Source organism: Pelodiscus sinensis, chromosome 2, assembly GCF_052426305.1.
Source record: "Pelodiscus sinensis isolate ZL-2025 chromosome 2, ASM5242630v1, whole genome shotgun sequence".
Lineage (NCBI taxonomy): Eukaryota > Metazoa > Chordata > Testudines > Trionychidae > Pelodiscus > Pelodiscus sinensis.
The window spans coordinates 148796696-148812736 of NC_143053.1; the positions used below are offsets into that span (position 1 = coordinate 148796696).

At 42.8% G+C, this 16041-nt stretch overlaps 1 protein-coding gene across 7 annotated transcripts in view; it reads left to right on the plus strand.

Moving 5' to 3' along the window:
* Positions 1–16041, plus strand: part of LOC102462793 (TGF-beta receptor type-1) — a 232374-nt gene that overhangs the window by 179996 nt on the left and 36337 nt on the right. For all 7 annotated transcript variants that reach the window (XM_089776469.1, XM_025179693.3, XM_075921582.2 and 4 more), the window contains 5 exons: positions 278–545; positions 4284–4463; positions 5643–5855; positions 9540–9676; positions 14766–14906. In XM_089776469.1, coding sequence (XP_089632595.1) covers positions 278–545; positions 4284–4463; positions 5643–5855; positions 9540–9676; positions 14766–14906 — 939 coding nt within the window. The remainder of the gene's footprint in view (positions 1–277; positions 546–4283; positions 4464–5642; positions 5856–9539; positions 9677–14765; positions 14907–16041) is intronic.

Consider the following 16041-nt stretch of genomic DNA (forward strand, 5'->3'; position numbering starts at 1 on the left):
ATAAAATAACAATTTTATGGATATTGTAAGATTTTTGGATGAAATGTTATTTGTTAATCTATTAATGTCATAGATCACTTTCTGCTTTTCTTCGGAGACTTTAGTCTGCTAGTATTTAAAACTAAAGAAGCATCTGCTTGCCATTGCTATTGATTGTATTAAATATGTTTATCAACATATCTTAATGTAAAGCACCATGGGAAAGAATACTTTTTATTATTGCCATTTAAAAGTTGCCAGTTGATACATGAGAATTTTTATTCTTTTGAATATTTAGGTTTGTATTGTTGTGACAGAGCAGAAGATTATGCCTGCCAAACTGCTTGTAAAAGGATTCTGATGTCAATGAAAACAGAACTTGAAATTGTTGATGGACTTATAGAAGGATGTAAAACAATGCCTCTGCCTCAAGATCCACTCTGGCAGTGCTTTCTTGAGAGTTCAAGGTCTGTTCATCCTGGAGTTACTGTGCACCCTCCTCCTTCAACAGGCCTTGATGGAGCTAAATTGCATTGCTGTTCTAAAGCAAACACTTCTACATGTAGGTGAGTAGTCTTTTTGTTATCACTCCCTTGTTATAAACACTTAATAGTAAAAATGCTCCAGAAGTTTCCCAGATGACAGATGTTCTCATTCAAGTTTCAAATTGGATTGGTGTGTAGAAGTTCAGCGTATTGGCTCCTCTCCATGATGTCAGTTGTCTGGTGCTTCAGTCTTAACTTTTAAGAAACTTAACAGCTATTCCTCTTATCTCCAAGGAGTATCAAACAAATGTAGGAGAAACACCCAGTGAATATGCTGTATCCATGGCAGCTGATTGCACTGGCATAAACTTGGACAGGTTGATGTGGTTACTGATGAGAATTAATGATGGGAGAATAGGTTAAAGTTTCAACTACATATATTTTTCCAGTTTGACCCACCACAAATATATACTTGAGAAAATTTCCAAAAAGGCCTTTACCAGCAAAAGCTACATTGTGAGTAAACAGTTCACAATATAAAATTTATTCTAATGGCATGAGTTTTTTCAAGTCTCATGTCTTGTACCAATTAATGTTTGAATAATTAAATTTTAATTATTAAAATGGTTCATGAGTTGAATTAGTTAACCATAACTGTTATGTAGTTTGTTACATGGGTTATTTAAATTACTGTACAAATTATGCAGTAATTTATAATAATCCTAGCGTACCTGATGTTGGAGAGAGATTATAGAAAAAATACTGTGTAACCTAAGCAACTAGCAATATAGTGTAAACTGGAAATTTTACAATCATTAACAATTTGAAATGTGGTTGTGGCAATATTCAAGCTAGAAAAATCTGTTTTGCCATAGTAAAGTTTGTGTGTGTTAATGTCCACAGAAAGTAGACTTCTAAAGGGTTGCAGTGGTACACTTTCAGATTTTCTTTGCTTGCTTCTATAAATCTTCCATAAATGTGCTTCCATAAATGTTCTGATCGTCTATAAATGTTCCATTCCATTTTCCCTCTGTCTTTGAGTGTCAGCTGTTGTTTGTTTATTTATTTATTTAATTTGGTTAAAAAGGTAAGTCTAGCAGGTCAAGGTTTCAATAATAAACCCCTCTTTCTTCTTAAGCTTTTGCCTGAAGAGCCACTTAATTTAGTGTGTAAAATCTAAGCTCAGCAATAGATCACCCATTTGCAATTTTTTATTTACAAATGTTATTAGCAAAACTGATTTGGACATTTAGAGGACTTTTAAAAAATTTAAAAAAGAAAAAGAAAACCTCACCTCTTCATTGTTATCTGTTTTGAGAATTCATCTTCAGTGTTATGTGTGATATTAACCTTAATGTTTTCACTTTATTTTAATACGCATTTGGGAGAAGACTAAATGCCTGAAAGATACTATGCCTATAGATAATTTTATTTATTTTTCAGTAGACTTTCAGGCTGTGATGTTATAAAAAAAAAAACATTATTAAGATAGCAGAGTCAAGCTGGCAAAAGTCAGGGAATACCAGAAATGAGATTGCTTATGCAACCTTAATTCTGTGTGTAAGAGGATGCTCTGTAGGGATGGGCATGCACAGTGTGGTTCATACTAGAACTGGAAAATGCTCAAGTATGTTTTGTCATCAGTTTTAAGTCATAAAACTAAAGAAATCTACTGATCATGTATAAACTGCTTTTTTTTCCTCCAATGGCTTACAACTTGGCAAAAGCTTCAGGGGGTAACTGACTTAATCTGTACAGGAAAAAAACCAACAAATGTTCTGGTAACACTTTATAGACTAAAGTTAGGCAAATTTTCACAGAGACAGCAAAATATTATATCTCTGATAAAAAGGCTACCTTCCTAACCAAATTTCAGGTTCCTGCTCCAAAGCACATGGACACTAGAGCTGTTCACAAAAAAAGTCACCAGAATGTAATAGGGAAAAATCACGTTGTTTTACCTAGATTTCATTCTCTGAACAGCTAACCTGTTTTGGCTGAAACTTTTGTAAAAAATTCTGCCTCAAGGGGACTAGGGATGTTAGCTGTCGGGTAATAGAATAGTCGACTGACTGCATGAATTCTTATTGGTTAGTTGACTATTCTGTAGTCCCCGGTGACAGGATCATCAGACAGTACAGTCTGGCTCAATTCCCAGGGAGCCCCCTGCCACTCCGTGCTGCTGCCTCTGAGTGAGGCAGCAGTGCAGAGTGCCAGGCAGGAGCTGGTCTGTGAGGGGAGCCAGTTTAAAAACCAGATCCCTAAACAGACCAGCTACCTGCCATCCCACACTGCTTCCTCTGTATCAGAGGCAGCAACGTAGGGTGGCAACAGTCCCTGACCGCAGGGTGGTCCGAGCTCGCTGCAGACAGAGGCTGCTGGCGGGGAGTGAGGGAGGCTGCCACAAATGCAGCCTATGCCCGCTAGGCTCCTGCTTCCTCCCCTTGCTGCCTCTGATACTGAGGCAGCAAGGGGGGGAGGAATGCGAGTAGTTGACTAGATTAACCGATAAGCCTAGTCAACTACTTGCTTACATCCCTTAAGGGGGGTATAGACTATGAACAATTTCAGCCCAAAATTGGCATGTTTAGCAAAGTCATAAGCAATTGAAATCAGGATCTTATACCAGCAGTTATGTCTTGGAATTACTCATTAAATGCTTCTTCTGCAAGACAGAAGAATACAGTGCAGAACAAACAATACAGAGTCACTCCTGTTGTTTATTTAATTTGATGTTAAAGTCTCAATTTATTTTAATGTGCCATCAGCTTTTCAATATAATATGCAGCAGATTTATATATTTCAGTGTGGAGTTGTATTATAGATATCTGGGAAGGTAAGCTGGAGGTCTTGACAGATGTTTATAGGACGGTTGTAGTGCTGGCCACCTAGGATGTATGTAAAGTGGAGTGTGTATTTTGGGACGACAAAAGCTGCTTAACTGCCTCAAGTTTTGGAAGGGGGGAAACTGACACCTCCTCTTTCTCCTCACTGTGGACATAAGTGTATATAATCTAAAATTAAGGGATGAGGTTAGAACAGGGCTGGGCAAGAGGCTGTCAGCGAGCCACATTCAGCCTGCCTAGCCCTTTCATCCAGGCCGTGGCCCCGAATGTGTTGTCTGGGAGCTGCCGGGGAGGTGTGAGCCCTTTCAACTGCTTCTATTTAAAGGGCTTGTGCCCAAGGCCCGGCCCCTTCCGTCTGAGGCCCCGCCCTTTCCAGGGAGGTCCATGACTACTTTGGAAATTTTTGAAGTGTTTCCCCCCCTTTGCCCCCTTCAAAAAATTATTGCCCACCCCTGGGTTAGAACTTTTCCCCTCCTTATTGTTAGAGCCGTGCATGGATACAAATCTATAACCACAAATTGAGCAATGGATAACCACATGGACATCTGTGGATGCAGATAACCGTGGATATAAAGTGGAGGGCTCTACTTATTGTCACCTGAGTTATTATCACCCATCAAAATGGATGGGCTGAGTCTCACCTCAGAGAGTTTCAGGTGTTTCAGTCTCTCTGCAAATAACAGCATCTTTGCATTTGGTTGTACTCACTTAGCATTTTGGCATTTTGTACATAAATGTCACAGCTAGCAGGTTACTTTGCTTCTTAAATGAAAACACCTCACTCTGGAAAACACCAGAGTTGTCTGTCTGTCCGCTGTATATTGGGCCCAATCCTTCAAACTGTCTGGATATCAAAAAACAAACACTTCAGTGAGAATTTTCAAGGATGTAGGCTTTCATGATGAGGACATGTACTTTCTTTCATAGTACAAGACTTCTGAAAAATTGCTTTTATTTTAATTTGATTTTTCAGGGAGTTGTGCACTAAACTTTATAGCTCAAGCTGGGGCAATACACAGAGTTGGCAAGAATTTGATCGTGTTTGTGAATATAGCCCAGTTGAAGTTTCCATGTTGACCTGTTTAGCAGATGTACGAGAACCTTGTCAGCTGGGCTGTAGAAATCTCACTTACTGCACTAATTTTAATAACAGGTAGGTAAAATGCATTACGTATTTCATAGAGAAATTCCTGTGATTTGAGTACATTTTTCAGGTTTATATTCTTCATGTTATATTATAATTTTCCCAAAGATTGTTTTGTAACCAGATAGTTTTTGTTTCATTAATAAAATAAAACATTTTAGAAAGGTTCTTGAGAAACCAAATTTAGTTTTGAAGCACAAAGCGCACTTCATAAATACATATTCAATGCTATTATGATGTGATCAGAATAAAAGCTCATGGTTACAGTAAAATCTTTTTGTTACTCGTTGGTAACATGCTGCTCATTGTAGAGACAAATAGACATTGCTTGCTTTCTTGTTCATTGTTGTTCATTTGATTGTTTCAGATATGTGTTTAGTTCTAGATTACAACATGTGATCCTTTTTATTATATTACTGATTTGTTTTTAGTTTGAAATACTTCTGAGCCCAAATTGTCAATTTGTAAATAAGCCATCAGTTCTTCAAAACAAAACAAATATTGATTATCTTAAATACTGTGTGTACCGTACATTGCAAAATGTAGTCAAAAGACATAGTTTTCATATTAGATTTTAATATTTTCCAGAAAGAGCATTAGGATGTCTTGTACTGACTGATCTGTTGTTTTTCAGAATTCTTATTCTTTCAGAATTATAAAAATCAGAGTTGTATTCTGGCATCTTCTTTAAACATTGAATTTTCCCAGCAGATCTTGATGGTGGTGAATGTGCTTTGAAAGTATACAGTTGTATTTGTTTTTAATCTTGTCCCTTATATGTAAAAATAAGATACAAGCTCAAAAATGATTACATGAAGAATTTTAAATCTATATATAAAAGTCTGTCACTGAATTAAGTAAGATCCTTCCAACTTTGTCTAGAAATTACAGATAATGATGTAGGCAAAACAGGTGAAATCTTGGCCCTATTGAAGTCTAATGGCATCAGCATTTCACCCAACAAGTAGAACTTAAAAAAAGTGTTTCATTCATTAAACACTTTTTCTCGTTTTTATTACCTTTAAGGTAGTTTCTTGAAATAGTTTTCCAAAATCATTTCCTTTCAGGCTTCGTACACAATTGTCTTTTTTACCACTAAAGACACAGAGCATAGGGTTGTAGAATTTGTTATATAAAGTAAACTCATTTTCCCTATATAAATAAGATATATTAACTTTTTCCTTTAAGACCAACAGAACTGTTTAGAAGTTGCAGTGCTCAGTCAGATCAAGGAGCCATGAATGACATGAAGCTTTGGGAGAAAGGAAGTATTAAGATGCCATTTATAAACATTCCTGTTCTTGACATTAAAAAATGCCAACCAGAAATGTGGAAGGCAATTGCTTGCTCACTGCAAATTAAACCTTGTCATAGTAAATCTAGAGGAAGTATTATCTGCAAGTAAGTACACTGATAAATCTTTTCAACTTTAGTAGTTTTACAGTTTACATATAAACCAAAGCCAGTTTGCTATACTACTGGGTTTGATTTGTGTTAGAAAAGGCAAACAGTGATGGAATGTGATTTTGAATAGTTGATGTACTACCAGTAAAGTCAAAGGGAGTTGAAAGTACTAAGCCCTTACCTGATTGTAGTGTAGAGCAGTGGTTCTTAGCCTTTCCAGACTACTGCGCCCTTTTCAGGAGTTTGACTTGTCTTGAGTATCCTAAATTTCACCTCACTTAAAGTATTTTAATCTGATTTTGTAAGCAAGTACTAATGTATTACAGCACATTATTACTGAAAGAGTCTTACTTTCTCATTTTAACTATATAATCAAATTAATTGGAGTAGGAGAATCCAGCATTCCTAGAATGAGAAGGCGCTTGACCCTTTGTCCCCTAAATGATGAATAACCAGAATGTCTTTTTTTTTTTTCTTCCCCTTATATTTTCTAGGGTCTATTGTCTTTGTTTCAAGAGTTAAATCTTCCTGGGGTTCAGAGTGTGGTGCTTCCTCTCGTGTGTTCACCAGGGTATTTCCTCCATCTCTTCTTAGCCTGATTACTTAGTATACATTATGGCTACGTCTATACTGGCATGATCTTGCGCAAAAACTCTTTAGCGCAAGAGTTCTTGCGTTAAAATAGTTGCACAAGAGAACGTCTACACTGGCATGTGCTTTTGCGCAAGAGATATGCTTTTGTGCAAGAGCATCCATGCCAGTGTAGACGCTCTCTTGCGCAAGAAAGCTCTGATGGCCATTTTAACCATAGGGCTTTCTTGCACAAGAAATTCTTGTTGCCTGTCTACACTGGCCTGTTGCGCAAGAACAGTTGCGCAAAAGGGCTTATTCCTGAGCGGGAGTGTCAGAGTTCTGGCGCAAGAAGCCCTGATTTCATATATTAGAATGTCAGTTTACTTGCGCAAGAACACACGGCCAGTGTAGACAAGCAGCAAGTTTTTGCGCAAGAACTGCCACTTTTGTGCAAGATCGCAGCAGCGTAGACACAGCCTATATGTAAAAGTACTTTCTTTATCTTCTGCCTGTAATGAAGCCAGTAGACAGGTAAAAATCCACAGTAGTCAAGTAATTGTTCATGTCCATTCCACTGTAAATATTTGTGTGTGTCAGGGCGTAGTTGCTGGAGAGTTTTTACCCTTAGCAGTACCCCTCAGTGGCGTAAACACCCTCTTCTATCTCATGAATATCACACAGGCATTAAAAACCGAGGTACCCCAAACCCTTCAGTTTCTTCATACTGCCTGTGATGGTTATTGGAGTTCTGTATCCTTCTGCTGTTTTTTCTCGATAGCTGTATACAGTACCCATGTTTAATGTTGTTTAGTTTTGTTAGTAAAATAACAAGGTTGTTTTGTGTGGTTCTGGTACCCAATTTGGATACTAGCCGTGGTAGTGGCAATACACTGTGCTTGCAAGGCCTGCTACTTTTGCAGTAAGGCTATACCTTATACACCCACATCCAGTTGCCTTAAGTGCTTGGTGGGGAGGCTTGTCTGAGGCAAATCTGGTATTTGTAATGGCTTCACATCCTGTTGAAAAAAAGACAGGGCAGTCGGGTTAAATGTCTGCTGATGGAATTGGCGTTAAGCCTATCACCTTGGTCCACATACTAGAGACCTCTGAATCTGTTATTAGCACATCTCTGGCATCACGAATTCTGAAAAGCAGATCAGTATCACTGACTGTGAAGAAAAAGCTTTGGAAATCATCAAAAGACTCAGAGGATGAGCTCTTCTAAAGACTCAAGTGCAGGCAAAGAGGAAGCACTCCTAAGAGCACACTTCTAAATAAGGGAGTTCATTGACTCCAAAGCATAGTGCGAGACTGTTTAGGCCAGCTTCAGAAGCATTTTCATCAGCCACTTTATTGCCACAGTATTGCAGGGCATTTCCTGGGTACTGTCTACTGCTCAGCAGCTTCACTTCAGCACCAGATAGCAGCACTGGAAATGGCCATCAGTATACCAGTAATATCCAGGGGAAAACTGCAAATAGTATTCCCAGCTCCCATTCTTCAGAGCCTCAGCCATGTTCTGCAGTGCCAGTGGATACGACACTTCCTTGATCTTTGTTCTCATTAGTCTCTGAAGTGGGATCCTATGTATCCCAACCTAGTAATTTTCCTCAGGAGAAATGTTACTTGCCTGTCCTGGTTTCTGCCTCAATACCAGAAGGGAGCTTACAGGGTGGACACTTAGGCCCATAGTTGGGATTGGGTTGTACCAGTGGCTCTTTTAGGGATGTTAACAAACATTTATAAATGTGTAATCACTGGATTTTTTTTTTAGTAGTTACATGTTTACACGCGGGGGGGCAGGTGGGAGCTGCCATCAGTGCCCCCACACACATTGGGGGAAGCCCATAGCGGCAAATCCAGCAGCAACGTTGCCCAGGATGACGACCCTCTGCAGTAGGATGCCATTAATTGCCTTGACTATATAACTATAGAAATATAGAGTCATAGGGTTGGAGGAGACTTCAGGAGGACACAAGAGTCCACCCCCCTTCCCAAAGCAGGACAGCCCCAACTGTGGATCTTCCAATGCCGAACTGGTTCCCAATGGAGTGGTAGCTGTCCGGCGTGGCAAGCTTCCGGAGTATGATTGTGACACGCTTCTGCAGGCAGATGGTGGGTTGCAGATTGGTGTCCTGTCATCTGAAGGCAGGGGTGAGCCTTTCACAGAGCTCCCGGAAGATGGCCTTCCACAGGCAGAAGTTCTGGAGCCACTGCTGGCTGTCCCACTGCTGCAGAATGATGTGGTCCCACCAATCGGAACTGGTCTCCCTCCACCAGAAGCAGTGTTGCACGGTGTGCAGAGGATAGAAAGGAATTTTGTGCATCTGGAGCACCAGGGTATGGGTGAAGGGGTCCCACAATCTGGGCTGGTCATTGTGGTCCCGAAGCACCAGATGAGAAGTGTGGATAAACTGCACCATGAGGTGCAGCAGGAGTCCCAAGAGCCTTGCACTGCTCCGGCTCCATGTTGTAAGTGCTGTTGTGCCTGCAAGGGAACCAGAGCATGCGGCATGAATTTGCTATCCTTCAAGGGAGTAGGCAGCTGAGAACTTACGTGTGAGAGACAGCTCTAGAGAGGAACCCCTGTAAGCACGAGTCTTAGCTAGCCTCAGGAAGTAGCTACAGGAAGTGACTACTCTCCTGATTCCCTCCCCAGAGTGCTTTCGGGGGCTTTAAATGTGATGCAGCCTCCAGTGAGTGTGGATTCGCTATTTCGATACAATTATTTCAATACAATTCACTATTTCGATACACTATTTCAGTGGTCCTTTGTAGTGTGGACACACTATTTTGAAATAGTGAGTTAGTTATTTCGGGAGTTATTATTTCAAAATAACTTATTTTGAAATAATTTCCCAGTGTAGATATGCCCTAAGGTGCCACAGGACTCAAAACAAGATGTCCAAATCTAGAGTGAAAAAAACCTCCAGTTTTAGCAATAAGTTTCTATAATTCCCTATCTTAATACCTTAAATTTAGACCTCTCTGTCTGTTTCCGTGTGATGAATGGTATAAAAGATTGGGGGGAAATGAACTTTTTAATGCTTTTTTAAAATGTTTTGCTTTAAGTAGTATGTTCATGCTGTATAATTATTTTTTCTGAAGATCAGATTGTGTGGAAATTCTCAAGAAATGTGGAGACCAAAATAAATTTCCTGAGGGTCACACAGCTGAAAGCATTTGTGAACTTCTGTCTCCAACGGATGACTTTGAGAATTGTATCCCTTTGGATACGTATCTTAGTAAGTACCAAAATATCTGTGCAACAAGGTTGGAATGTAAAATACTTTTGAATTTTAAAAATTGGTATTTCGTGTTCAAAAATGGAATCACGTGACATTGTTGAGCTAGAATTGTTTCATCTAATGTATTGGACCACAACCCCAGCATGGTTTCATCTTTGATATACTTCTGCAGATTCAGTGGATATGCTTTGATTTATATTAGCTGAAAATATGGCCCATTGATTCTTAATATTAATGTACTTCAAAACAATAATGTCTGTTTGAAAAGGTTAACTAGCCTGTGTATCAGAAAGAATCCCACCATAGCCAAAAGTAGTGAGAAACAAGAAGACAGCCAAACATGATTGCCACATTTCCTTACCACAACAAAAGGCATCCATCATCTGTATTCTCCGCTCACCTCCTTTGTCCACTGCAGGAGTGCTTAGTCGGGTCTCCAGCTGTCTGGGTAGGAACTCATGTTCCTGTTCCGTTGGCATCTGATATTCCCAGCAAACCAGTCTGTCTAACAGCTAGCACCTCTGCTGTGCTTTCTCTCTCAAGGCTGTGGCCAGTGAGTGCCAGCTGTTTTGTATTACCACATAGTTCTTTCTCATTGGAGCATACATATTAGGGTAAAAGTACGCAAAGAAAATGTACACAAAAACTATACATGAATTTATATGCTTTCTAAATATACCAGAAATTATCCATGAGGCACTGGTAGGCCAAAGTCTTTTTAACTTTTCAGTAAAAGTTGGGGCCCCCTTTGGATCAAAGATTCTGTCTGTTGAATCACAAAGAAATCTCTGAGGGTATGTCTACACTACCACCCTAGTTCGAACTAGGGTGGTAATGTAGGCAACCGGAGTTGCAAATGAAGCCCGGGATTTGAATTTCCCGGGCTTCATTTGCATCTCGCCGGGCGCCGCCATTTTTAAATGTCCGCTAGTGCGGACTCCGTGCCACGCGGCTACACGCAGCACGGACTAGGTAGTTCGGACTAGGCTTCATGAGGAGTAACGGTAGTTCGGACTAGGAAGCCTAGTCCAAACTACCTAGTCCGTGCCACGTGTAGCCGCAAGGCACGGAGTCCGCACTAGCGGACATTTAAAAATGGCAGCGCCCGGCGAGATGCAAATGAAGCCCGGGAAATTCAAATCCCGGGCTTCATTTGCAACTCCGGTTGCCTACATTACCACCCTAGTTCGAACTAGGGTGGTAGTGTAGACATACCCTGAGTGGGTTTAAACTCAGTTGTTAGTTAGTTTTTACTGTGTATAGTTCTTATATAAATAGTTCTTCTTAGCTAGTGTATATAGTTATGTTTTGGCTAGGGGCTCACTTTGCATCCCTGGTGCCTAGCGCAAGACATGCTCAAACCCCAAGATTTCAAGCCCTCTGAGTGCCAGAAGCCCATGCCCTGCAGTGATCCTCACAAAGCTTGTTTAAAGTGCCTCGGTGCAGGGGTTTTAAGCCGCAGACCAGGCATGAGAGAGAGTCCCATCTGAAGATTCTTCTCATGGAGGCTGCTCTCCATCTGGCACCAGCATCGGACTTGGCACCAGCGACACAGAGTGCTCCGGCTTCAGTGCGCAAGGCACCTAACCATTTGCACGCCTCCCCAGCACCACATAGACTTCAGCACCAATCGCAGTCTCCTGTGCCTCAGAAGAAGTGGAAACCTAGCAGGGGCAGGTCTCCATTGAGGCATGAGCCAAAATTGTGCCCTCAGTCGGGGCACTCTGCATCAGCGGGATTGCCACCTTGGGCTTCCGTGTCAGGTCAGCATCAGCCCAGCCCACACCATGATCCCAGCCTAGAGGAAGACCTCCCCGGAGGTAGAGCCGTCAACTCCAGACACTTTTGAGGCCACTAGAGACCTCATTGAACTCACTTTGTCTCCAGCTTCTGCCTCCAGTACCATGAGGGACCAGGACTCCAGGCCACCTTGTATCAATACCCCGGCACCGGGGGCTTTGGCACTGGCCCCAAGGGGACACCATCTGGCTTTTCCGGCCCCTATACTGGTTCCAGCACCAGTTGCAGGCCTGGCACTGTCCTCAGCATCAACTCACTGCATACCTGGCTGCGGGGCACAGAACCTCAACACCAGGCCCTGTAATTCTTCCTCCTTCACCTTGGCACTGAAGGAAGCCTGAATCACCGGCCCAGGATGCACCAGGATTCTGGCCTCCAGTCTCTACTGCCATGGCACCACCTTGGTTGGCCTCCAATTACTCCACCAACTTGGAGGCCGAGTGGGTGTTCTTTTCAATGCATGCTTCCAGATCTAGGTCTCAACACCACTTGTACTCCCAGCACCAGAGTGCTTCCACACAGCTGGTGCAACTGTCTTGGCTACCTCAGCCCACTCCTTCTTGGCCACCTCAGTGACAGGCCCCTGGTCAGTGACTGTTCTGGATCCCCTGGGCTTACTATCAGGACCAGGATGCAGGACTTTCCAGACTTGAGTCAGTCTACTCAGGACCCAGGGCTCCTCTGTCTGCATTTCCAATGGCCCGCTCCCCTACATCGGGGCATTAGCAGGGCCTAAGACCTGTGTCACCCAGGACTACTGAGGAAGGTGTGGCACACCCATATCAGCCGTTGACTGCAACCCCATAGGTAGCCTCGCAGGACATATCTCATCACCACGACCCAGAAGAGGCCGTCCTGAAAGAGTCATCTTCCTCCTCCCCGGACAAGGCCCGGGGGCGGGAGGACAATCCCATCAATGCCCTCTCTGGACTCAAGGTTGCACCAGGACCTTCCTAAATGCCTTGTCCAGAGATTGGAGGTTCAGGCTGAGTGGGTGTCGGAGGACTCGGACCTGTCCATTGACATCCTTAATGCTAACACCCCTACTAGAGAGGTGTTGCCTTCGAACAAGATGTTGGCAAAGATCACCAAGTCACTCTGGCAAACTCCGGCCTCTATCCCACCCATGGACAAGAAGGTCAAGAGGCATTATTTTGTGCCTCATGGGAGTAATGAACACCTTTTTCTCACCTTCCCCCGGGGTCCTTAGTGATCCTGGCCACAAACCACTGTGAGAGGCAAGGTCAGCCAGGCCCGACCCCCAAAAACGAGGAGAAGAAGCTGGATCTCTTGGGTCGGAAGGCCTATGCCTCTGGGGGTCTGCAGCTTCATGTAGCGAACCAGAAGGTTCTCCTCAGTCCCTGTGCCTATAATACCTGGGCTGCCATGGACAAGTTTACGTCACTTGTCACTCAGGACTTCCGCTCTGAATTTAAGGCCCTTTCAGAGGAGGGTAGACTCGTTTCTAGGGCAGCCGTACAGGCAGACCTAGACTCGGTGGATGCACCTGCCGCACTAAGGCCACGGTCCTGGTGCTCTGCTGTAGCTCATGGCCACAAGTATCTGGCGTGCCTTCCAAGCTTCATTCTACAATCCAGGACCTGCCCTTTGAGGGTCCTGGACTTTTCTCAGAGCATGGGCTCAAAGATTCTCTGTCGCATGGGCTCAAAGATTCACAGGCTACACTAAAATCCTTAAGGATTCACATTCCTGCCCTCCCAGAGATGTTCCTTCTCCAACAGGAATGCCCCTCGCCCTTCACAGCAGGAAGCTATCCCTGATTTTTCTAGGCATAGGGTAGGAGCACGAGCAGCAGAAACAACAGACACCGCTCTTGCTCTTCCTCAGACCAAGGGGAGGGCCCCTCCAATATGGATGTTAAATTTTGATTAATCATCTAATCGAGTAGTCAGTGGAATTTCCATCAACTACTCAATTAGTTGATAAGGGGGGAGGCACAGTGGGGAACCCGTCATGAGTGGGAACTGCTTCAGTCCCCACTCATGCTGGCTTTCCCCCTGCGCCTCTGCCTCCCTTGCTCCCTCCTCCACCTGCACTGCAGAGATGGGGGGAAATACGAGTAGTCAACTCAACTACCCAATAAGCCTAGGCTTATCGCAGGGTTGGGCAATAATTTTTTACGGGGGGCCACTCCAAGAATTTGGAAAGTGGTCGAAAGCCGCGCTCTTCCATGATATTAATGGAGGAGATGCAGAGTCTGGAATGGAGGCTGGGTGCAGAAGGGAGCGTGGGGTAAGGGAGTGGTGTGCAGGAGGGAGACTGGAGTCTGGGAGGGAGTTGAGATGAAGCAGGCAGTTATGACCCAGGGCAAGGGACTGGAGTGCAGGGGTTTGGGATGTGACCCAGGATAGAAGGGGATTGTGATCTGGGGCAGGAGATTGGGGTGCCAGATCTGTGAGCAGATATTGGTGTAAGAGGGGGACAGAAGGTTTGGGTATGTGGAGGGGGCAGAGAGTTGGGGCAGGAAAGGGCTAGGGTGCCAGAAGCAGGCTGTGGCCAAGAGACTTGCCTGCCTGCCTGCCTGCCTGCAGAGCTTAAAATGTTTCGCAGCCAGCCTGCCTGCCTGGCCATGTGCTACATGAATAACTGAGCCCAGGAGAGGGGGTGTCATTCTTCTTAGCTGCCTGTTATTTTAACAAGCAGCTCCCATTGGCTGGTTACTGACAACTGTTACGTGCTGGCTCCCCAGGCCAGGGAGGATGGCGCTCTCAGTAGGGCAGTTCTCCGTTCCGTGGAAGATCAGGACTCCAACTCCTCCTCTTTGGTTTCTGCTTTGGAGTCACCTGGAATGGAGATGAGCAATCAGTCGAAGAAAAAAACAGTTACTTACCTCTTCTAACTGTTGTTTGAGACGTGTTGCTCATGTCCATTCCAGATCCCACCCATTTCCCTTTTGTTGGAGTAGTCCGGTAAGAAGGAACTGAGGGGGCAGAGGGCCAACAGGGGTATATATGAGCTCCCCTGCTGGCCCAAGAGGTACTGCTAAGCGGAAAACTTTCTGACAATGTGTGCACACAGTGCGCACACACCTACATGGAATGGACATGAGCAACACATCTCAACAACAGTTAGGAGATGTAAGTAACTGTTTTTTTTTCAAGCTTTTACATATGCACTCTCAACATTGGAGAGATTTCAAGGAATTGTATGTGGCAAAATGAAATTCTGTGTTCAAAATAGGAAATGCCATGCTTTATTAAAAAAAATTATCATGGGCCTTGTTCTTATTTAAATCACTACAGCTGATCTGTAATTACAATTTCAGGACCAAGTTCTTTAGGTAACATTGTGGAGGAGGTTACACATCCATGTAATCCAAATCCTTGTGCTGCCAGTCAGTTGTGTGAGGTAAATAGAAAAGGATGTCCATCTGGAGAACCCTGTCTTCCCTATTTTTGTGTCCAAGGTAAGAGGATTGTTTGTTATTTACACGTTAGCTGTTAGCTAAACATGAATTGCATAGATTTTGCTACAAGTTTTAAATTGTGCTGGTGAGATTTCAAAAGAAAAACTTTTAAGATTGTCAGTTACCTTTTTTCACAAGAATAGTTGTCTTTTCAACTTCTTTTTTAGCACTCCCAAGAATTTCTCATTTCCCCTTTTCAGTTTTCTCCCTTTCTTCAAAAGACATATGTTATGCACATTTCTGGCTGGCTGGAGCGCTGAATGTTTTGGTTTTTTTGAATTTAGAATAAATAGAAATGCCTTTATACAGGCTCTGAGCAGTCTGCTGTTTATTTAAAATTACAGAAACATGATGCAATACTAATCAGTTCAACTCTTCAGCAAACAGCAGCACACAGTCAAATACTAATTCCCCTACTTCCCTTCGAAAGCCAGATGAAGAAAATGGAACCTGCAGTGAATCCTGAAAGTCCTCAAATACACCACTAGGATCTGGATAATATTCCAAGAGCCCAAGAAGTCCTTATGGCAAATGTCTGATCAGTATTCCTCTCTATAATAAGAGTGCTCTGATAACAGTGCTTCCATTAACCACTGTTCTAAAAATGGTATCTCAAATAGGTTAGACCTAGGCCATAGAAGGCTTAATGGGTCAAAAACACTTTAAAGTCTTTCTGGAAGCTAACAGGCAAACAGCACAGGTTCTAGCACAGAGGTATCAGATGCTGTCTATAGAATGCCATCCAAGACACCTTTTGCACCAAGTCCAAATTCCAAACCATGAATCTGAGATATAGCCTCACATAGATGACCATGCACTTTTGATTCAAGATTTGTTCTTCAGCAGTGTCTGTGGACCCATGCCTGCATTCTTTGCTGCCATGTGCTCTAGAACAGTGTTTGTCAACCTTTTTTTTTTTTATAAAGTACCCTTTAAAAAGAAAATAGTTTTCACACACACAAAGACTTTTTTATCATTGCAATGCATTTGTTTAAACAACTTAATTGTAGCCGGGTGGGCAATTTAAATTTTTGTGTGTAAAAAGTACAAAAATAATAAAGCACTTAAAACTTAAAACAAAAATTCAGTTTTCTCCAAATTTCAGTTGTCTTGACATACATCCCAGACTTCTCTT